General features: G+C 30.6%; 1 protein-coding gene and 1 non-coding gene across 3 annotated transcripts; one reads left to right on the top strand and one right to left on the bottom strand.

Moving 5' to 3' along the window:
• Nucleotides 1–170: 170 nt before the first annotated feature.
• Nucleotides 171–4236, top strand: LOC107951463 (probable receptor-like protein kinase At5g18500). Of its 2 annotated transcripts, none has more exons than XR_005912054.1 (10): nucleotides 171–553; nucleotides 791–924; nucleotides 1049–1146; nucleotides 1358–1704; nucleotides 1801–2253; nucleotides 2357–2517; nucleotides 2778–2851; nucleotides 2953–3112; nucleotides 3216–3361; nucleotides 4018–4177. XR_005912054.1 is itself a non-coding variant. In XM_016886524.2 (10 exons), exons 1-10 carry the CDS (start codon nucleotides 373–375, stop codon nucleotides 4096–4098), a joined length of 1839 nt encoding a protein of 612 aa, XP_016742013.2. In that variant the 5' UTR covers nucleotides 173–372; the 3' UTR covers nucleotides 4099–4236. The 2 variants fall into 2 exon arrangements, 1 of the variants encoding a protein (XP_016742013.2); XM_016886524.2 differs by having other exon boundaries at nucleotides 173–553; nucleotides 3212–3361; nucleotides 4018–4236.
• A 9482-nt stretch (nucleotides 4237–13718) lies between these two features.
• On the bottom strand, nucleotides 13719–13825 carry LOC121217374 (small nucleolar RNA R71). Its single transcript, XR_005913477.1, has one exon. It is a non-coding gene; the product is annotated as a small nucleolar RNA R71 (small nucleolar RNA).
• Between the last annotated feature and the right edge of the window lie 10606 nt (nucleotides 13826–24431).

The following is a 24431-nucleotide window of genomic DNA, read 5'->3' as shown; positions in this document are numbered from 1 at the left end:
ATCCAGATTCGGTCTTCAACTTATACCTTGATAATATTCCCATTGTCTTTGTTTTTGGACGGCACATTTCCCTCCAATTTCAGGTATACTATCCGAATATCCAAAAGTATATCTGCTCTGATTTCTTCAACAATCTCGCTATCCCTACAAAACCAGACAAATTACATTACATGGATTGAAAAAAGGAAAAAAGAATTAAACCCCCTCTTCAAAACAAAACTAAATCTATACAATCATTGGATTACACATCTCTATCCCCCAGGCCACGTTTCATGTTTGAATCAAACCACACCCCATCAAGATTTTCAACCATTTTTTGAAAGTCATATATATACACACCATTGGAACTCCAAGAGAGTTGCAGACTCAACAATGGAGGGCAATAAAACTCCTCATACACCGTCTTATGTGGTTATCGCATTCGATGCAACTAAGGATCATAATGAACGTGAGTTTAGAATTATCATCAATCATATACGAGTTAGAGGTGACATTCTGCGTGGTGGGGATACGCTTCTTATGCTTGGAGTTTTGCATAGAGTCACTCACCCTAGTAAGCACTCTTATCTTTCTTCTTGTATACCTATTAATGATGATTTTGATGTTTGTGTTTGAGAATATTGATTTATACTTTAAGTGATAAAGCAATCGTGATGGTCTACAGATTTTTGTTGAATCTATTAGGTGTTGGATGAAATTACATAAAATACAAAAATATGGATGTGGGATATATATGATCAGTCAAATTAACTCACTGTTTTATCCTTTTCTTTTCCCCGGGTTGGTATAGTGGGTTACCAAAGCAAACCATGTCCAGAATCTTTTGGAACAAGCCTTCGTGCCATGGAGGAAGAAATCTCAAACAAGGTTGATTCATATGTTAAATTGCTCCACCAAAGTGCTGAAGAATGTGAAGAGCAAGGGGTACCATTTATTTCTTCTTCTTATTATTTTTGCATACATACTATACTTACACAAAAAAGTTCATTGCGGATTCAAACTCTGTTCATGTACTTTAATTGTGGTTTTGTGTATTTTTCATGTTTAGGTGAGCATTGGAGTTAAAATTACAGCTGGGGTTCCCTTAAAGAATGTTGTTCTACAAGAAGTGGTTGCCTCAAAGCCAGCATGGGTTGTACTTGATAGGTAATTATTTTGCAACCATCATTTGCCTTATATATAGTTTCATAATAATTATTTGTTTTCTTTGGAAAATGAACGCTTTTGTGGTTTAATTCGATTAATTCATACAGTAACCTTTAAAAGATGATATTGAAAATGTCTGGTGTTGGATACGATATTTGATTGTATGGTATATCTCTGGTTTTTCATTACTGATGACATTCAATCTTAGCAGACACCTCAGACGGGATTTGAAGTTATACCTTAAACAGATACCTTGCAAAGTTGCATTAGTTCAAGACAGCTTGAACGTTGATGTTTTGAGAAACCATACAATAAGTGAACCAGATATTGGAGACCAAAAGGTGTACTCCATGTCCAAGTCCAAGCCTGTACCTCCATCCAACTTTCACTTTACTGAAAATATCGATCCTTCGGAAACTTCATCAAGAAGATACTCCTTGTCCACGAGTTACTTGGAAAGCTCCAAGAGTGGCCTCTTCACCCCTTCATCTACATTGAAATCAGAAGATCATAACTTTTTATCTGATTTTGGTTCTTCTTCTAAGCTGGAAATATCAGGTAAGCAAGCAATCTTGGCAATTTTATATGAATAGACGCTACGAAAACTAGCTACGAGTATGTATCTGACAAAAATGGAACATCATTTCCTTTCAGATACATATACCAAAGGAGGAAGTATGCTATTTGACACGCCAAATATCATCCAAAAGCAGCAAAGGCATGGCTTCCGCAACAAATCCACAGGATCACCTCTTCTTTGTGTTGCTTGTGGACTAAGGACTGAACTGTATATCCAAGATTCAAAGGCATTCACTTACACTGAGATTCAACAAGCCACTGAAGACTTTTCAAAGAAGAACTTGTTAGGGGAAGGTGGATATGGTCATGTATACAAAGGTAAGCTCAAAGATGGACAGCTGATTGCAGCAAAGGTCCGGAAACAAGAAAGTACACAAGGATTTGCTGAGTTCAATTCCGAGGTATCTGTCTTAAGTTTCGCACGTCATAAGAACATTGTGATGCTGCTGGGTTATTGTTGCAAGGAGAACCTCAACATTTTGGTTTACGAGTATATATGCAACAAGTCCCTTTACTGGCATTTATTTGGTAAACTAAACATATCTTTACAGACCCAAGTATTGATTTATGTGTCATTTCATCTTTACAAAATTTTCTATATGTTTTGGAATTGTGGATTTTTTTTATACAGAGAATACAGAAAATGTTCTTGATTGGCATCAAAGACGTGCTATTGCAATTGGCACTGCAAAGGGTTTACGTTTTCTGCATGAAGAATGCCGTGGTGGTCCTATTATTCATAGGGACATGCGTCCAGGCAACATACTTCTCACACATGACTTAGTCCCTATGGTCAGTTAAGTCCTTTATTCAACTAGGGTTGGTCCTATTTTTAAGGCCTAATAATCCTGACCACTTAGCCAATGTGATTTAGGTGTCTTTTATCAGCTCACATCTTCATACTCAAGTTCGAGTAACTTAACAGTACGCTGTCTGCTAAAGCGAAAAGATTGTTAAAACCTTAAATGCTGTCTGTTTTAGAAATTTATATGATAAATAGGATTTTCTATGGAACTGCATGCTCATTGAAATGATTGTGTTTCTACACACAGCTAGGTGACTTTGGTCTAGCCAGATGGAAGATAAATGATGAAACACTACAGACAAAAGTTCTGGGAACATTAGGGTAGGAGACTTCTATTCTATGACCTCTCAATTCATTTTCAGACTGAGTACATAAACCATTAATATGCCAACTAGTGTAAAATGGACCTTTGGTTCATGTAGATACCTTGCTCCAGAGTATGCAGAAAATGGGTTTGTTTCAGTGAGGACAGATGTGTATGCATTTGGGATAGTTCTCCTACAACTAATTTCAGGTCGCAAAGTAATTGACTACAAAAGCGAAGACAAAAGCGAAGGACAGCATGTATCTTTGAGACAATGGGTATGTAGGTCTCAATGAGTGTTCATAAATATTTTTTTTTGGCAATATTGATTAGTTTTACATTTGTTTTCATTACCGTCATGGTGTTTGATCATTTAGGCAGAACCACTGATCGAAAAGTTAGCACTACATGAGCTCATTGATCCTCGTATTGAAGAGTCATATGATACCTATCAACTCTACCTTATGGCTAAGACAGCTTACTTATGCGTGCAAATGAACCCTGAAATGAGGCCATCAATGGCGGAGGTAATGACCCTTTGATACCATATCATGTACTCCTCATCATAACTAATTTTTTATGTTTGACATGGGTATACAAGCTTGATTTTTATTTTTTAAATTTTCAACATATTTCGAAGATTATACCTTTATGCCCTACCCGAGTATGTGTTGAACACATATTATATGAATACTTCAAAAAAGAAATGAATAGTCCAAATAATATCTTGTTGATCGTGTTTTTGCAAAATTTTGTTTTAGATTAGGAGTAAATGTTCGATTGAATTGAATAAAAAAAATTTAGAGCTTGAAGAAATAAAAGTTTAGAAGGAAAGTAAAAGAAAGAAAACTTGGGGGTCTAAGGGGAAGTAAAATTTTTAGGGAAAGTAAAAAAGAAAAAGATTTTGAGGGGAAAGTAAAAAAGTTTGAGGGGATGGGTTAGGGAAAAGAGAAGTAGAAGGGTTTAGTATTTAGGTTTGTTCAAATTATTTGAGTTATTCGAATTTAAAAATTTAATTCGATTCAAATTTGAAATTCGAAAAAAAATTTGAGTTAATTCAATTAACTCGATATTTAATTTAAATAATTCAAAATTTAAATTTTTTTCGATTTTTTAGAATTGAATCGAATTTTCTCCATTCCTATTTTAAATAGTAGTAATGCATTGATGGGTTGTCCCACAGGTATTGCGCCTTCTGGAAGGAGAAGCCGATCATTTCCACCAGTTGAAGGAAAAGGCAGTTCCTCAATTTACAAAACGATGAACAATATTTACTTCAATTACTTGCATTTAGAATTTCATCTCAGATGTCACTGCTTTTCCAACATCAACATGGAAAAGGGGAAAAAAACCAATGTAATATACTGTTTTTGCAGTCACCATCTTAGTGACATTTAAAACACTGTTATAGTCGAAACATCTCAATATATACATATATAATTGTCGCATTAGAAGTACTGCATTAGAACCATAGCCCTACAAACAAGTAGGATCATCAATGTAACATGCTAGGCAAAACGAAGTTTTGAAGTGTGAAGTCATTTCATGCATAGTAACAACACTACTGGGTATTAGCTACCATGATCGGTCTCGAAAGTTCCAACAAGACAAGAATAAGATAAGGCTTAGAGGGTTTTTATCAGACATTGAAAACCTGTAATTTGGTTCTGTATGGTAAGACCAAAGTACAGTGCTTCCCACAAGGTGGGGCTTTGCTTGGAAATCATTAGCATTTTTCATTTCCATTAGCGAAAAGAACCCAAGGCGTGAGAGCCATCTAAAGTGTTTACTTCACCAATTTTCATGGACCCTGTCATTATACTATTTTGTGCAATTATTTACATGTTTACACAATCATTATCTAATTACATAACTTATTACAATTTTTATAATACAAAACATTATCCATTTACACAAATAGTTAGAATATTCATAATTTTTTTATAATTACATAAAACATTATCTACATGTTGATTCCTTTCAGTGTTTAGTAAACTAAATATTTTTATTGGCAGTTATCAATTTGAGCCAACCATAATCTACATGTTGATGCTCCAAATGTTCAAACTAATTACACGTATTGTTCTAGTCTTAAATCAGAATTTAGGTTCTATTTAGATAAAACCTTCAATGTATTTTAACTATTGCGGTGTGTTTTGATCTGTTTCGGTCAATACCAACTTGTATCAATACATATTGACTTGTATCAATTGGTATAAAATATTGATATTTTAAACTAACTTTTAATTATTTCATCTTAACCATTTAATTTTTTATAACTACATTTAAATTAGTAGTTATCAAATTAAATTATTGAATCTAATTAATAATTTTAAAGTTTATATTTACAAATAAATATATTTATATGGATGTATTGAGATATATGTGTGTGAAAAATGTTTACATGGATAGATATAAATTATCAAGAAACTAAAAATTAGACTATAATATAAATTTATATATATGTTAAAAATATTTAAAAATATCGATAAACCCAAAATGATACACTAAAACATGCCAGTACAAATACGTACTAGTACCAAGATAAAAACGATATGCCCACTAGTATGGTACAGACTCAATGTGTGATTGAGTTTCTTGCCACTTTAGTTGAAAGATAAATGCCCGAGACTCATAATTTTTTTTCCACATGGTGAAGCGACAACAATGTTGGAAGATGTAGCTCTACTAACAAGCTTCCTAATCAACAAAACAGAGGTATCCGAAGATACTTTGTTCTATCTGTAGGTAGTGCTCTTCATATCATAGGCATATTCTCAGAGAAGATGGTTGATTTCAATGGTTGTCAAGTGAAATAGAGATTTACCATTTACTCCACGAAAATTCAAATTTGAATAAGTTCTATAAATAAATAATCTTTAACCATTAGATCACAATCGAAATTCAATTAATTATAATAGAGAAAAAGATTGTATGAGAAGATGCGACACCTTAACATATATAATTCTTATTTAAATCATGTCTAAAAATGTCATCATGAAAGAAAATTTTACATTTTGTTATTGTTTCATAACTCATTCCTCAATTATAATAAGGAGGTCATTGAAGCCATCTATATTGTTAAAAAATAGCAAATAAGGACAATCTAATACTATTTGAGATATTTACAATTGTAAATTGATCTATCATTAAACTTAAATATTTATATTTTATTTAGGGATGAATTTTGGTAATGTTATATTAATAAGTTGTTGGGTGTAATGATAAGGCATATTGCACTCTTAAGAGGAGAACGTAAGTTTAGAGCTTAGAGACGATATCGTTGGGAGTAGCAACGCTGTAAAACGGATATGAAGAATACCCTAACAAAAATGCAATGTTATACATAAGCTATGATTTTATATATGAAACTTTGATTTGATTCAATTTTCACAAATTACTAACATAACTATTGATATAGCACCATTTTATATTTACATATTGTGGACATAAATAATTTTATTTATCTAATAAAAAATAAAATGGGGTATTTTTTTCTTTAAACATGTACATTTGAATTAAAATCAAAGTTTTGTTTATATATTCGAACCACGATCAAAGTTTTATATATATAATTACACCAAATTAAAATTCATATATCAAATTGCATATTAAATTAAAGTTGATTTATAATTTTTAAATTTATCTCTTTTATTTATAAAAAAATGAATACTTATTTTTTAAAACTAATAAGTAGATTCAAAAGAAAATTAAAAACATATAACATTCAAGTGAAACGAAAAGCATTGGAATACAAGTGAACGCTTCACCAATAGTTATATCAATTGTATAAATATGCATGGGGTTCCTATAATTTTTTCAAAATTAAAAAATTATTTTAATACTTTCAATAAAAAAAATCATAAAAATTTAGAAAATATATAAATTTTATGAAAATTTCCAAAAATTATGAAAAATTAAAAACTCTTAAAAAAATTTTAAAAAATATTTTTTAAAATTTATGAAAAATATAAATGTTTCCAAAAATTCAAAAAAAAAGTGTTATTTACTCCTTTTCTCATTACAATGAGATTCAAACCCTAGAGAAGATGAATACCCAATCAATAGGTCACAATTTAGGGTTCGTGTTATTTACTTCTTGAACAGTAGTAAATTCTTTCCAAATTCTGAGTTATTCATTCAATTTGTATTAAATTGGATTGAAGAATTTTTATTTTAATTCAAATTAATTATATATCAAAATGTTTTTATTTAAATCTAATTATAAAATATATCCATATTAGTGTAAAATAATTTTTAAATAACAATACAAACTCTAAATTGCTTTTAATTAAATTTTATATTTTTTACTAAATTAAAAAATACTTTTTCAAATTTAAAAAAAAAACTTTTTCAAAAACGATTTAATATGAAGTGATCAAATAAATTAAACTTTGGAGAAACCTTATTATCATTAGATGTATTCATGGGTCAAATCAAGCCAAAGCTTAATTTCAAAAAAAAAAAATCTAGCCTCGTGCCCATCTCACCCAAATTTCCCATTTCACTATTTAAAAATAATAGCAAACTATTTTCTATTTAAATTTATTTATAAAAATTAATATTAATATAAAATTTTAAATTTCATTATTATTTTAGGTAGTGAAACATGTCAAGCCAACTCAAGATTAAAAATATAAGTTCAAGCCCGATCTAGAATAGATTAGGCCTATCGGACTATGTGAGTTGCATGACCGATAAACACCTCTTCTCTAATTACCATTCAAGGAGTAAATAAAAAAATTTTAAACTTTTTGGAATTTTTTTTATATTTTTCATAATTTTAAATTTTTTAAAAAAATTTAAATTTTAAAGGGTTTTACTTTTCATAATTTTTTAATTTTTTTTATTTTAAAGAGTTTTACTTTTCATATTTTTTAAATTTATAATTTACAAAAAAAAAATCATGAATTTTTCATTCAAAATCTAATAAAAAAAAGTTTAATTTCTAACTTTATAATTTTTGTTTACTTTTAAAAAATAAGGATCAAATTAATAAAAATGGTAATTTTTAAAAAAAAAATTATTTTACTAGTTTTTTAATTAATACATCAATAACTTTAATAGTAAAATTAGATGAAAGAATCAAGTTTTTAAATAAAAAATACATAGATACAATATCTTAAATTAAAATAAAGGGACTAAATTTTAAATTCCAAAAAAATAAAAATATTAAAAATTGTCATAATTTAAAAAATTAAAAATAAAATAAATAAAATACATGATAGTTATTTTAGTTTAGCTTATGAGTTAGACTCTGTAGGTTTTATGTACGATCAAAACACCTTTTTTTCTTATTCTTTTTCTTACATTTTTTCTTTTTTCTTTTTTTTTTTGGGAGGTGGATAGAATTTCCTAAATCTTAAATTCTTTGCGTGGTATGTATTATCTTGGAAGCAGGGCAGGGCCCATAGTGGAGCTTAAAGTTTCAACCAAAGTTTCCCAACTATGGTGGACATTTGCCACTCATCATTATAATATGCACTTGCTTGGAGAGAGAAAAAATAAACAACAATTTACCCTAAATTATTGCAAATTGTTGGAGGAAAGAGTAGCAATAATTCTTATATATATATTAAAAAAAATAACATTAACAAAATGAGACATGTGCTTAAAATTAATATATATATATATATTCATAAAAAGAATTACTTTTTTAATTATAATTAAATAATCTTTTAATCATATAAATAAATAAATAAGAATAAATGATAATGAATATATCTGCAATTTGAAATGTGAATCATAGACGGTTATCTAAGTAAAATCCTTTAAAATATAAACTTATTAAGGGATTATGTAATAATTTTTAATACTATCAATATGTCAAAAATTATTTTTAATCAAGTGAAGACGATTTTGGAAAGTAGAACTTTGGCATAAGGATAAGTAGGAAATATTATATGCTATAATAAACATATACGTGTGCTTCAATAGTTCTTTCAATAATGTTAGGAAGAGAAAATATTCAATGAATTTGGACTTCGAGCAATTTGTATTCAAGTTGGATTAAATTGAAACTTTGTGTCAAAGCCATTAAATTTGAGAAACTTGATCTATGGGTGTTTTTCAACTTTTATTTGTTTGATGGTATATAAGTTTGATTAGAAATAATATATAATTATTAAGCTTTTTTTAAAAAAAAATTTAGTGGTTTAATGATAGGTGCTAAGATTAACATGTTTTTATCCTCATTCTTAATGTGTTTTTGGGTGATTATTTGATGTTAACGGTGAATTTTATACTCCTAATCCTTTAAATTCATGTTTTTATACTTATGAGAGCATTTGAGAGCAAAAGGAGCGAAAGCTACAAAATCAGAGCGAGTTATAGGAGCCACGCAGGCTGGACCATTCTACACGACTGTGTGAGCCACACGTGCTGCCACATGGTCATGTGACAGGCCGTGTCGATTTCGCGAATTGCACTCCAAACAGTAGAAAAACACGATTTTAGGGTTTTTCGGACATTTTGAGACCTATATATGACAAAAATAAAAAGATGGGAATGAGCTGTCATAGAATACTTAAGAAAACAACTCGAAAAATACCATTGAAACGAATTCTGAAGTCGAATTTTCATCAAGATTGAAGATTCCCTTTTGATTCCTTTGGAGATTATTATGAGTTTCTTTATTTCTTGTGGTTATACTGTCTCCTAGATGTTTTTTATTTTCAAGTATGAACTAATTTTCTAAGTATCTAGGGAGATGAACCCTATGATTGATTTTTTCGTTTGATTTTTATTTTACGCAATAAATACTTAGATCTTGTTCTCAATTATGTGTGTTTAATTATTGGTTTAATATTTCTAGACTATTGATCCATGTTTGATGTGCTTAAATCATACGAGGAATAGACCCTGTTTAAGAGTAGGTCTAACGTAATTAAGTAGAGCTGCATGTAATCCTAGAAATAAAACGACATAAATCTACCGTATTAGAGTCAAATTTAATAGGGGAACTCGTAAATCAAGTTAATGCGATAATAGGGGTTTTAATTAGAAATAAATTTCAATTAATCAATTTAGAGTCAATTGTTCTTATTCTTGAAGAAAGATATTAACATAATTTAAGGATTTCTATATATCAAGATACTAAGTGAAGAAATTGTGTAATTTAGATTGATAGTGACAGATGAAGTCTAGGTGAATTCTTTCCTAGGTATTATTTCGCTTCTTGGTTATTATTCGATTATTTTCCTAATTTGTTCTTTTTCGCATTCGTAGTTAATTAATTTAGTTAATTTTAATTTTAATCAATCACTCAAATTTATTGGTTAAATAATAGAAAGACGATAATTGCTAGTACTTTTGGTCTTCGTGGGAACGATATCTTTACTCACCGTAGCTATACTATTAATCAATAGGTGCACTTACCTTAATCAGAATTTTAGTTGGTTTATGACTGCATCAAGTTTTTGGCGCCATTGCTGGGGACTAAAATATTAGGAAAGCTTTATTTCTATTAGTTTAGTCATTTTTTATTTTCATTTTAGTATTTTTGTTTTTAATTTAATTTTTTACATTCTAAATTTTTTTTTGTTTGATTTTGACAAGTTCTTTTGGTTTATGACTAGAGGAAAGTTGTTGGAACTGTTAGTTTATAATAGTGAAATCAAGAAAACTACTCGCAAAAATTAGAGAGAAGTTAGAGAAACAAGGCAAAATCAACAAATTTTAATAGACGGTCAAGAAGAAAAGGATATTATTGTGGGGATGGAGAATAATCAAAATAATCAGCAGTCTCCTACACCTCTTGCTCTTCGTACTATGTTTGATTGTGTTAAGCTTTCTCTGATTGGGGTTGAATTGAGTATCGTCAGTGTCGAACCATTTTGAAAAGGGTCAACTTTTTATTTTAAGAAAACGAAAAAATGTGGAAGTCGCCACCAATCTTTTTATGAGGTGTGATCAGGTCACCTTGTGATTGATCGTTTTAATAAAACATTTTGATTTACTAAAACAACAATTTTGGTCTACGAAATTCGAGAAAACGGATCCGGGAGTCGGTTACGCACGAGGAAAGGTTAGTACATTCGTAACGCCCAAAATTGGTACCTAATTGATTAATTAATGTCTTAACATCGAAAGTTGAAAACTCGAAAAGAATTTAAAATACTGTCCTTTTTTATTAATGTTGGTTAAAAAAATGCTTGAAAAAATTGAAACGAGCATTAAAAGCCCTCTCGTCTCGAGATAACAAAATGTCGCATCCCGCAAGTTAGGACACGACATTTGAACCCTCGAAAATAAGCTTGCCTTTTAATCGTTTTATTTTAAAATTTTTACTTTGATTTATAAAAGGATATTCGGTTGTTTAAATCCAACGAGAAAAAATGGAAACCTCGTAAGTTAGGGCACGGCCATTCTCGAGTTTCTAAACGCGGAATATCGCCTTTATTTAAAATTCATGTATTTTAAAAATTTAAAGGGATATTTGGCTAATTTAGGTTCGACGAGAAAATCGAAACCTCGTAAGTTAGGGTACGTTTTCTCGAATCTCCAAAATATTGGACAGTGCTTATTTTGAAAATTTTCTTTTTTTGAATAATAGCAAATGCAACATTTGAACGATGTGTACTCCTCTTATTTGGGGTATAATATAAAACAGCTTATTTTGAATAAATATGTTTAAACGCGATTTTGACGTGATTTTAACGAAATGAGATAAAATAATGATAGATAAAATTGATACTTTTATGACGATAACAAAGCAACGGTTAGATGATAATCATCTTGCGATTACTATCTTAGTATTAAATTGAATGAATAATAATGACAAGGATCAAAGAATAGTACGTGCGAATGAATAATATAGTAGATAAAATAAAATATAAAGATAAAAATGTATAAATTTTAAATACTAGATAAATAATATAGTAAATAAATAAGCAAAATTAATCAAAACACGAATTAAGTTGAAACCTATGAAGTTTAAAACTCTTATTGCAAAATAACTGAGGAAAAAGGAAACACGAATATATAAATAAAATGAAAATAGATAGTAAAAACTTAAATATATAAAAATAATAAAAAGGAAGAAATAAGGAATAAATGACTAAATAATAGATAGAATAAATATAGTAATGTTAAATCTAAGCAAAAAAAAAATTTAAAGGAAAGATAAATAAATAAATAAATCGGTAAAATAAATATAAACCATATTGGATTAAATATTTAAAACGTAAAAGTATAATGAACAAAATAAATAAATATAACAAATACAAATAGTATTAAATTTAGCTATTAAAAAAATAAAGGATAAGAAATAAATAACACATAAATAATGGAATTAGCCAAACAAATGACTAAATTTTGAAATCCAAACAGAATTAAAAGCCTAAATCATAATAAATTAAAAATAAAAAAACGAATAAGGACTAAAAATCAACGCGCATAAAACGGGAGGGACTAATTGGGAAATTATTCCCTATCCCCAAAATGGCATCGTTGCTTAAGGGACTAAAATGAAATCCAAATAAAATTATAAGGAAGAAATTAAAAAATAAAATAAAAAAACTGGATTGCAAAATAATTAAAAAGCGGAAGGACTAAAGATGCAATTAGACTCTTCTGCAAAAACACTCGGATCCTGAGGCCTTTCTGGGTTGAATTTCGGGTCAATGGCAAAACGACGCCGTTTTGGTGTCTAGGGAAATAGGCCAAAACGTTGTCATTTTGTAACCCCTATATAAGTCAATTTTTTTTAAAAAAAAATCATTTCACTTCTTTTTAAAAAAAATTTCTCAAAAACTCTCTCAACTCTCTCCCTCCCCTCCAAGTAAAGGCCATGGCTCCAGCCGTCGTACCACCGTGGCGGCAGCCGATCACTGGTGACAGTGTCGCCGTCCATGGTGACCGGGAAACAAAAGGTCCCATTTTTTGGGTTTTTGGACATCCCGGCCTCAAAAAATATCGTTTTTATCAGAAACGACGAACCTCGACCTCTCACAGTGGTACACTCAAGGAAAGACGGTAAAAATTTTGACTTCTTTTTCTTTTTATTGCTTATTTCTTTAAAAATAAAAATAGAAAATAAAACGAGAATGGAAAACAAATAAAAGGACTAACTTTAATAACTTTTGTTCTTCTTTTCTTATTCTTGAAAAAAAAGAGTAATAGATATATAAAAAAAATGAAGCAAATCACCTTTAATTCTTTTTTTTGTTTGGATTCTCTGTATTTTGTGTGTAAAAAAAATACATTTGATTTCATGGCTTTTATAGCCGAAAGAGAAAGAAAAAATACAAAGTTTTTGCTCTCTTTTTTGCTGTGCTATTGTGTTCTTTGTCATGTTTGCAGGTACGGAGGCCATAGGCCAGCTGTGTATGGAGGTTGACGTGGAGGAGGCAGCGGCACGCCTAGGGTTTTTGTTTCTGCTGTTTGGCTGAAAGTTGTTTAGGTCTTGGGCTTGTTGGGCCACTAGGGTTTTTATTGTTGGGCTATAATTGGGTTGTTTAATTGGGCTGTTTGTTGTAAATGGACCCTTAATATTTGGACCATTAATATTATTTTGGTTTCATAGTTTGTATCTGGGTTTCTGATTTAGGCCCGAGAAATTTGGGTTGATTACAGTCAGACCAACTACTGCTGTAAAAAATTGAGCTAAAGTCGAACACAATTCAGATGGTACAACAGTATGTTCAGTTTGATAGATTGTAAGATGAAGATCTGAATACTCATTTGGCTAATTTTCTAGAGATTTGCGACACAATTAAAATTAGTAGCGTTATTAATGATGCCATATGCTTACGGTTGGTCTCATTGTCTTTGAGCAACAAGGCAAAATAGTGGTTAAATTCACTTCCACGAGGTTCTATCACGACTTGGGATCAGATGACTGAGAAGTTTCTATTGAAGTACTTTCCACCGGCTAAAATAGGTAAGTTGAGGAACGACATCTCTTCTTTTGCTCAAATTACTTTTGAGACATTATATGATACATGTGGGAGATTTAAGGATCTTTTGAGAAGGTGTCCTTATCATGGGTTACCTTTGTGGTTACAAGTTCAAATCTTTTACAACAGTTTGAGTCTATAGCAACTAGCGGAACATTGAATAATAAGACAACTGAGGCAACTAAAGAGTTTATTAAGGAGATGACAATAAATAACTATCAGTGGCAAGTCATGAGAACGAAACTGATTAAAGTAATTGGTGCTTTTAATATTGATGCAGTTTCTGTGTTAGCAAATCTAGTTTAAGCTCTTGGTAAGAAAATTGATGGTTTAAATTTTTCTAAACAAGTAAATTTGGTAGTGTAATGTGATGCGAATGGAGCGGGGATAATTAATTTAGAATGTTACCCTTCGATTCTAACATGGAGCATGAGCAAGTCAACTTTATGTGTAACAATTCTAGACCTCAAAATAACCCCTATAGTAATAACTAAAATCCATGACGGAAAAATCATCCAAATTTCTCTTGGGGTGGTTAGGGTAATCAAAGGTCACAACCCTCTTCGGGTTTTCAGCAACCTTATCAACAAGAAAAGAAACTGGACCTTGAGGAGAACTCAATTTCAAAACACTAAGACCGTTCTAAAAAAATCAGCAAGCATCAATTCAATGGCTTGAAAATCAGATTGGACAGCTTGCTAAACCGATTTCGAAAAGACAGCAAAGTAGCTTACCTAGTAACACTAAAACTAACCTTGTCACACCCCAAAATTAGGCCAAGAAGTTTTGAGGGTAAAATAGGGATTTTAGCTCTAGTGAGCTCGGGAATATCGTTGGCATGGTATTCGGAAATGTTTTTGTTAATGGAATTTTGGAAATTAAAAGAATTTTCGAAAATAACGTTTAAAAGACTTTCAATTTTGAAATAAAAGACTGATTTCTAAAAAGGTCTAAATTATAAGTTTTTAAAAGGCAATTAAACCAAATTTAAATTTTCACCATATTTTCCCCCTTCATCTTTATAAAACATGTTAATCTCTTCTCCATATTTTTGTTTTGTCGTTCATTGCATTCCAAAGCTCCTCTCATTCAATTTTGATTTTCAAACTTTATTCCTTTGATTTCTATCATTCCCTAACCCATAATTCTTTACAGTATTTCAAAAAAAGAAAAATCCAAGAACATCATAGATTTCTCAATTGTTAAATTTTTGGGTTTATCAGATTTTCGATCAAACGTTCGGTTTTTCATCAACTAAGGTAATTATTTGATTCCTTATTAGTTTTAGATGTTACTTGATCCTTTAAATTGAGTTTTTAGTCGTTAAACTACATGTTTTAAATAAAAGTCGAAAATTGGGTCGTTAATGGTGAATTTCAGGATTTTGAATAAAAATGTGATTTCAAAGTATTTTTTAATTAGTTTTGACATGATTAAAGGTTTCTAAACTTACTTTAAAGTTTTGTTGAAGATTTTCAACATTTTAATGAATTTTCATGAAAATTGTCATAAACATGTCGAAAATTTTGATACAATAAATTGGGTAGTTTTGAGTAGTTTAAAGGTTGAGAATCAATCGTAGGTGAATAATTAGATTAACGGAATCAATTTTAGGCAAAATGATTAAGTATAGACTGAGATAATTGAAATTCAAGTTTGTTAAGTCGAAGGTTTCGATGACAAGAGAATTTAGCTTAGGCTTGTGTTTTGATTGTTTGAAGTGAGTCTTTGGCTGATTGTTGATTGTGTATATTGTGTGGTCATTATTTTTGCAGAATCGAAACCGTTGGAGCCTTCTACGAGCAAGGCAAAAAGCAAGGAAAAGCTAGTTTAAGCTTTCGGCAACTAGGCGAAAGTGCGATCGGTGAGTGTTTGGAATCACTTTTTGTAGACAAGATTTATATTGTTAATTGGGGGCTTAGGAATAGCCTAAACCTCTATCCTAAGTTCCGAGCGTAAGCTTTCTATTTCTCTTGCTTTATTTTGGCAATTATATAATTATGTGAATAATTGTGGATTGATTATTATAATACAATATTGTGATATGAAACATGTGTGATGATTATTGTGAATTGTGTTGTGTTGTGGGCATGATATACATGCCAAATAATAGTGATAATGATATGCTAATAATGCAAATATGTAGCGAAAGCAAGCGAAATTTCGATAAGTATGTGTTGCAGGTAATATGTGAGAACACTTGTCTGTGATATATGTTGTACTGATTTTAATGCACACATATGTGGTCAGAAATGTGATGGCTCAATGAGCATTATTGTGGCACTTAAAATGAAATTAAATGTGAATCCGATAAGCATACTTTGTGTACAAGTTGTGATGTAAATTGATGTATATGAATAGAGATGATATGCATTAAATCAATAATTAAAAATGTGTACTTGTAGATATTTTAGCCTTGTCATCTCTTGAAACTGTTGGATCTAGTTAGCATGCCATAGGATTTTGAGTACTCACCTATATGTATTGTGTTTTTGGGCATTGAGGCCTTGAGACAGGTTAGAGAGATAAGGAAGTGTGAGTTTAGCTTCATTCAACGGGATATGTTTGGCGTGTTGAAGAGTGTTAACTTTACGCTTCACTTTTTGGGATATGTTCGACTCTATGAGTCAATTGGTATGCTGGAGATCCGTGTATCCGATGTGTGGTGATAGAGCTAACTTTTATGTTTCACAGCCTCAAGTGTCAAATTATTGTTTAAATGTGATTTTATTTTTTGTGATAATACGATGTGAGATGAATGCATAAACATGTAAATAATATACTAAATGAGTCGATTTAAGTTTCATGAAAATGTTAGCATGTTCTCATAGTAAATTGCGTATATAATTGTGGTTTGGGTCATTTTTATTTAACTTATGAATGCATGTGAATATATCAGCTAGACTTGTGAGTTATTAAAGCATGTGTACGTTGTTAGTCTTGACGAATTATTGTAAAATGAATTATTTGTATAAAAGTTGAGTGTAGGTATACATAAGAGAATATGTTAGTTTTATGATTTAATGAAGAGTGAATATGTTATTGTGACTTTGTCAGAATATGGCTATGAATGTATTATAACATGTTATTGTGACTTTATTAGAATATGGCTGTGAATGTATTATAACATGCTCTTGTTTAACCTTTGATGTTGTGTATACATTGTTGTTACTCTAACATTCACTGAGCTTATTTAAACTCACATTCTCTCTCTAACCATTGCAGATATTTAGCGTTTATGATGTGAGCAATGCGGAGATACTAAGGAAGTGGTCCAAGTTAGACTTTAGTATTTGCATAGGTGGTGTTAATATTATTTTTTGAACTGTGGGGATAAGGCAATGTGGTTATACTTTGATTGATTATTATTGTAATCCTCATGATATTTTATGGGTTTAATTTTCTAGAACTTTTGATGGATGTCATAATTATTTCATTGGTATTGTTTTGGTTTGAATATTTGTTATGTTGAAGTGCCATGAACTATATGTATGGTCAATGGACGTTGAATAATGTGGTAGAACTGTTGCATGATATTACCATGAGGTTTTGGATATTTTGTAGCTTAATTATTCCTAGGAACTATAGGCTTGGAACTTGGTTTGTTGATTCTTGCTCGAACATGTTTTTGATGTTTTGAACCGTCTTTTAGTTATTTTGACATTGGTTTAAAGAGGCAAATGATGCATGTTGATTAGATATTTATTGGAATGGATTAAATGCTTAGATGTGTTGCATTTTTGTGGTCTGGAACTGAGGTATCGATATTCGAGTTTTAAAAATGATAACTCTGTGATATTCCGATGTGTAAAAAGTTAGTATTGTAATTTGGTATCAATATCTTACCACAAGTATCATTACTCAGGGTAAAATAATCAATACTTTAATAAATGTACCGATAAATTTTGATGTTTGATTCTTTTTACGAGAAAGAGAATGTTGTTTTGGTATAAAATTTTCAATCTGAATCGATACCATATAAAAGAAATATTGATACCTTTGTTTCAGTATTGATACTTACATAACTTGTTTTAGAATTTTGCTAAGTGGCTCTAATGCATGTTTAATTGATATCATAAGTTTGTTTAAAGTATATTGAGCATGTTTTAATGTTGATTGATGTATATTGGACTTAAAATTCGTGCGAATTCCTTATAATAAGAATGGTTTGTTAATAACGTAACAAATTACTATGAGTTTGATATGTGACGGTAGTGTAGCATCCTATTACTTAGGCTTAGTGACTGGGTCGGATATAGGGTGTTACAAACCCAAAAGAGTAAGCCCACGCAATCATTGTTTGCAGCATGGAAGGGTTAGTTGAGCCTGAAAAGAAACTGGATCTAGAAGCTATTGAGAAAAATGATGGGTGTTATAGGCCAATTTTGACCCAGTTACATTTACAAATTAAACCCAATACAAGACAGCCTAATAACCCGAGAGGCCCAATTATCTTACCCAATACCCCTGACCCATTTACATTACAATACCTATCAGCCCAAATTACCCATTTATAACCCAATCCCTAAACCCCTTAACCCATTTTGAACCCAACTCAGAAGCCCACTAACCTACAAAACCCAAAATACAAAAACACCTAACCCTAATCACCCATTAGCCAAACCACTTGCCCACTTGCACCTGCCCTTGTCCCATCCACCACCGACGTTTGCCACCAGCTCTGCAGCACCGCCCATCTACCTGCAAGCAAGTAAACAGAGAAGAGACAGAAACAATAAAAAATGAATGTAAAAGGGTTATAAAACCCGAATCAGAATTGTAAAAAAGGGGGGGTTTTCTTTCAAATAAAAAGGCAGTGATATTTCCAGAATACAAAAAATGAGGTATCAATCTTTCAACAACACCATAGCAGATCGAGTATAAAAAGAAACAGAAGCAAAACAAGTGTCAAAATAGAAGGACCATCACAAATCGAAGAACCAAACACTCTAAAATCTAAACCGAAAGATTAAGGTGATCTATTTTTATTTCCTTTTCATTTTCTAGCCTATTTTTAATCTATAAGCACGTATTTAATAAATATTACTAAAAATAATATAAATTTTTTTTTACCTTTCCAGCCACCGTGTACGGTGGCCGGCGCCGGCGACGGCGACGGACGGCGGCCGATGATCGGTCGGTGACCGACCCCCTGGCCGAATTCCCTTCCCCTCTCCCTTTTCTCTCCCATTTTTTTTTCTTTCTCCCCTTCCAAATGAATTTTTTTAAAAAATTTTTAACTTTTATAGGGGACCAAAACGCACCGTTTTGGTCCCCCCTCCATTTAACCTGAAACGGCGCTGTTTTGGCCTCGGGTTGAGTCGACCCGACCCACTCCAGTTAGATCCGCGTGTTTTTAAAAACAGAAGGGCTATTTGCGCATTTAGCCCTTCCGCTTTTTCATGCATTTACAATCAGATATTTTTTGTTTTCAATTCGGCCCTGGACTTTGTTGCGCTTTTCAATTTAGTCCTTGGCCATGCGCAGTGTTTTAATAGTTGAGAATATTGCACTCTTGGTCCCTCTAGGTCATGCTCGCGTTACAATCTGGCCCGATTTCCTGTTTTATTTCTAATTTCACCCCAAGAATTCTGTTTTGGTCTCAATTCCGTCCTCTTTTTTGTCTTTTCTTGTTTTTAAATAATATTTGTAATGTTAATTTTGCCATATTATTATTATATTATTGTTATTTATTATTATTTTTTTTATGTATATATTATACTATACTTAATATTATTGTTATTATTATTATATTTACTATTATTATTTACAAATATTAGTGTATATTTCATCATGTAAGTGTATATATATATACTCTTTATAAATGCTTTTTTAAAAAACATTGTTATATTTACTATTTTATTTATTATATTTAATATATTATTATTCACTTTCCTTACTTTATTATTATGTCATACTTTCTTTTGTATTTTCACTATTATTATGATCAATATTATTATTATGTTATTATTTCATTATTATCATATTTATATAATTAACAAGCACTTTAATATTATTATTTCTAATATGTAAATGCTATGTAAATATTTAATACTATATTATGCATGTATTTTTCAATGCCATATCATGTATATATTTTATGCTATGTGTACCCTTTGTAATACTATTATTATGTGTATATTTTAATATCATTAGTTATATATTTTTGTACTATTTCGTATATATATTTTTCTACGTTATCCTTATTATTAGTATTAATATTAGCGTGTTTTTTCATGTGTATATACTCTCAATATGATATTTTTATATGTATACTCTTAATACCATATTATTCTTACTATTTTCACTATTATTACTTTTAATGTTATTGTTATTATTTACATATATGTATAGATATTTTCATGTACTTATAAAATGTACCATTTTCTTATTTTGTTATTATGCATTTATCTTACACGTATATATTTTATCCTTATTATTATGAATATTAGTATATGTCTTATAATTTATGTATATTTCTTTAATACATATAGGTATATGTTTATTATTAATAGATGTTTTCAACATTATTATTATGTATATATTATATAAGTATTTTAACATTTTATTGTATATGCATTTTCATATATTATGTATATATATACCTTTTAAATGTTGTATTTTTATACATATCATGTATATATTTCGAATATTATAGTATATTTCTAATACTATTACTATTTACATATATATTTTACGTACGTATTCTTAATATCATTATCATGTATATATCTTCATTGTTTCCATTTCATGTTTAATTCTAGCATTACGTTTAATATCTCATATATCTTTATGGTTTTTAATATATTTGTCACACTTATATTTGCTTCAATATATTTCTAGCTCTGTCATTTATCAATTTGCTTTGCGTTATTTCGAAAATCTTATTCTCGTCTCCTAATTAATTTCCATACATAAGGCAATGTACCGATTTAACATCAAGTCATCGATTTCATCGCTATGTTGAGTGAAATTTGCCAGCTCGTGTTAAAAGTGGGACACCCTTCTAAAAAAAAACCAAAAATTTCAAATTCTAGTATTTCAATCGGATCGCGATTAGATATTAAGTTGAACTTGTATTCTTGAGAATCAAGACAACGCGTGTTTTACAAGATACCAATTTTGGGCGTCGCGAGGGTGCTAATACCTTCCTCATGCGTAACCGACTCCCGAACCCTATTTTTTCTTTGGATTTTGACGTAGACCTAAACTCGGCCTTTTTTTTGTTTTAAAAATAAATTTATTAGGTGTCCGATCATACCTATAAAAAGGATCGGTGGCGACTCCCTCATTTATTTCAAAATCAAACTTTAGTTTTCAAGTTTTCACTAAATCGCCACAATTAGCGACCGAAAGCAAATTTTACGTCGCTACAATGGCGTTGAAGAAAGAAAGAAAGAGCATAAGATGGTGGTTAGAGAATACAAACCACGAATTCCAATCAGACAGCATTAAAGCAAGACCGCATAAAAGACTAAAAGGGTAAATTTCTTGATCTTTTAAAAAAATTACATATTAACTTACCTTTTTTTGAAACTCTTTTGCAGATGCCCAAGTATGCAAAATTTTTAAAGGAGCTGTTCAAAAATAAAAAGAAGTTAGACAACTTGTCAACTATGGAGCTCAATGAGGATTGCTCGACCATTCTCCAAAACAAACTACCCAACAAGCTTAAAGATCCAAAGAGTTTTACCATTCTTTGTCTTATTGATAGTTTAAATTTTGAAAAAGATTTGGTTGATTTAGGGGCTGGTATAAATGCTATGCCTTATAAAATGTTCAAACAACTTAGTCTCGAGGAACCAAAACCCACTAAAATGAATATCCAATTGGTTGACAGATCAGTTAGGTATCCTAGGGGTATTATTGAAGATGTACTTGTTAATGTCGATAAATTTATATTACTTGTTGATTTTGTTATTTTGGACATGGATGAGGCTATTGAGGTACCTATGATCTTAGGTTGACCATTTTTAGCCACTGCTAGAAGTGTTATTGATGTGGTTAATGTTGAACTTGTGTCAAGTGTAGGTGATGAAAATGTTACTCTTTAAGCACATGATTTTGTTAGAGTTCCTAGTGAGCGAAATGATACTCGTTATTCTGTTAATGTTAGTAATCATACAGTTCGACATTCTTTGCAGGAAACTACTAATGAATACATGTTCAAACAACATCCATTTCAAGGTGACAGAAACTAAGAGATGAATGGAGAGCGAATGACGTAGCTCGATGAATTAGATGAATGGTGAACAAAGGCTGATGAGAACCCAAGAATGGCCAAAGAAATAACTAAGAAATGTCATAGTGTGTATGTAAAGAGGATAAACCAATTCAAAATTGGGGACAAAGTGCTGCTAGACAAACCAGATCCACAAGCTTAAGTCAAGAGGGTCAAACCCATTTATGGTACAAAACGTATTTCCATATGGAACAATTGAGGTAACACACCCTGATTATGGCACATTCAAGGTAAACAATCTTCGTATCAAAGTTTATTTTGGTGGTAATATTGACAATGAGATAAAGGAGCTTCAACTCCAAAATCTGCCTTAACCATTAGCTAAAAAGGGAAGTAGATCTTAGACTTTAAATAAGTGCTTCTCGAGAGGAAACCCGAGTGTTTTTATTTTACTTATTTATTCATTTTAATTTCATGTTAATTTTTAAAAATTTTGAAAAAAAATTCAAAAAAAATGGATCCACATGGTCTGGGTGATCCACACGACCTAGAGGCACGGTTGTGTGTATACTAGAGCTAATTTTTTCAATTTTATTTTAACCCACATGGGCACAGAGAGTTACACAGTTTGGCACACAGGTGTGGGAAAAGCAAACGAGCATTGCACATGGCTTGGAACACTACCGTGTGTGACAAATAGCCTAAAGACACGGGCATGTCCTAGACCGTATGGTTACTGGGCTTATTTTTCTCTATTTTTGAATCATACACAATCTAGGTGATTCTACACGATCTAGCCACACGGCCATGTGGCTTACATAGCCTGGCACATGGCCATATATTTGTTTTCCTTTTTAAAGCTATTTTTTTATTCTTCTTTTGTTTCCTTTCTACCCCAACCAAGGTGATTTCATTTAGTTTTATATTTTTTTTGTTTTTTTAGTTATTTTATATTATTTTATTATGAATTGTACTTTTATTATTTTGTCAACTGATTTTCTATTTTGTTATATTTTTATCTTATTTAGTTTTATCTATTTTTTTATTAGTTTGCTTGGAAACATGTACTTCATTTAGATTCGCCTATAATTCCACTTTTCACTATTCTAATAAATTCATCCAAATTTAGGGTAATTTCAATTCTCTCCCTCCTTTATGATAATGTTTATTCTGTGATTATATTTGTTTGTACATTGAGGATAATGTACATCTTAAGTGTTAGGAGGTTTTTTATGTGCTTATGCGATAAAATCCCTAAATTGTTGTTTGTGTTTGAGTAATTTTCTCACACATATCATTGAAGTTAATTTATTTAAATTTAGAGTTTTTATTGATTCTGTTTTGGGATTTATTTGTGGATGTCTGTGCTTTAGTTGATTTATATTTTAAGACATGAGAGAGTCAAGCATCATAAGTTGTTTTCCAGAAATTATTGTTTTAAGTTGTCTCCCTCAATTGAAATATTATCTTGAAATTTTAAATTTACAAGTTTGACATCAAAACTATAATTTTTTGTGAGCTTTTGAGCTTATAGAGCATATATTTTATTCCGTGCTCATTTTGTTTTTGGTTGTGAGTATGTCAACTTAATTTGTTACTCTAGAACTTGTTTCGGTTATACATGTCAAGACCACAATATTGATTTGATATACTGAGATGATAGAGGCACTTAGGATTTAACCCATGTAACCTTTAATCAGCTTAACGGTTGTATTAACCCTCAGTGAACCCCGTTGATTCTAACACATTTTTTTTCTTCTAACTCGTCAATGTTAACCCATAACCTATGTCGAAACCATTTTCAAATCGAGTTTTGGAAAATGGGAATCGATTTTAAAAAACGAAAACGGGAGTCGCCACCAATCTTTTTTAGGTGTGATTGGATCACATTTAAAACATTTTGTTTTAAAATCATTAGTTTTGGTCTACGAAATTAGAAAATGGGTTCAGGAGTCGGTTACGTACGAGGAAGGATTAGCACCCTCGTAACGCCCAAAAATTGGTACCTAATTGATTATCAAATGTCTTTAATGTCGGAAATTAAAAAAATTTTAAGATGTAATCCTCTTTAAAATATTTTGATTTTGAAAATTTGGGTTCACTTGTATCAAAGTATTGACACTAAGTTAGCCCCCTTTTTGAAATCTCTATCTCGAAACGACAAAATGCTACATCCAGTAAGTTAGGACATATGGTTTTGCGGTCCCAAGACAGTCGCTTACGTTTTGAAAACCTTTAAAAACTTAGAAGGATACTTGATTATTCGAACTTAACAAGAAGAGTCGCAACCCAATAAGTTAGGGCACTACTTTTTCGAAATTTCCAAACACCAAGCATTGCTTTTATATTTTCCGAAAATTTTGGAGCCTTGTCTTTTTAAAGATGATGCGTAGGGAATTGTATTACATTATAAATCATACATAGTAACATATTATTGTAGTTGGTAAATAAACGTGCATCTAAACAAAATGATGGCAATGATATAAAGAACGTACATTAGATTCATACATATAAAAT

Source organism: Gossypium hirsutum, chromosome A02 (genome assembly GCF_007990345.1).
Source record: "Gossypium hirsutum isolate 1008001.06 chromosome A02, Gossypium_hirsutum_v2.1, whole genome shotgun sequence".
Lineage (NCBI taxonomy): Eukaryota > Viridiplantae > Streptophyta > Magnoliopsida > Malvales > Malvaceae > Gossypium > Gossypium hirsutum.
The sequence above is the reverse complement of the archived record's forward strand: the minus strand, read 5'-3'. Positions and strand labels throughout refer to the sequence as shown.

What these genes read in the sequence shown, in the direction of transcription:
- LOC107951463 (XM_016886524.2), top strand. Translation starts at nt 373, where the DNA reads ATGGAGGGCAATAAAACTCCTCATACACCGTCTTATGTGGTTATCGCA. An exon ending in GCATAGAGTCACTCACCCTA is followed by an intron (nt 554 to 790) that starts GTAAGCACTCTT and finishes GGGTTGGTATAG; the next exon opens with TGGGTTACCAAAGCAAACCA. An exon ending in AAAGTTCTGGGAACATTAGG is followed by an intron (nt 2,852 to 2,952) that starts GTAGGAGACTTC and finishes TGGTTCATGTAG; the next exon opens with ATACCTTGCTCCAGAGTATG.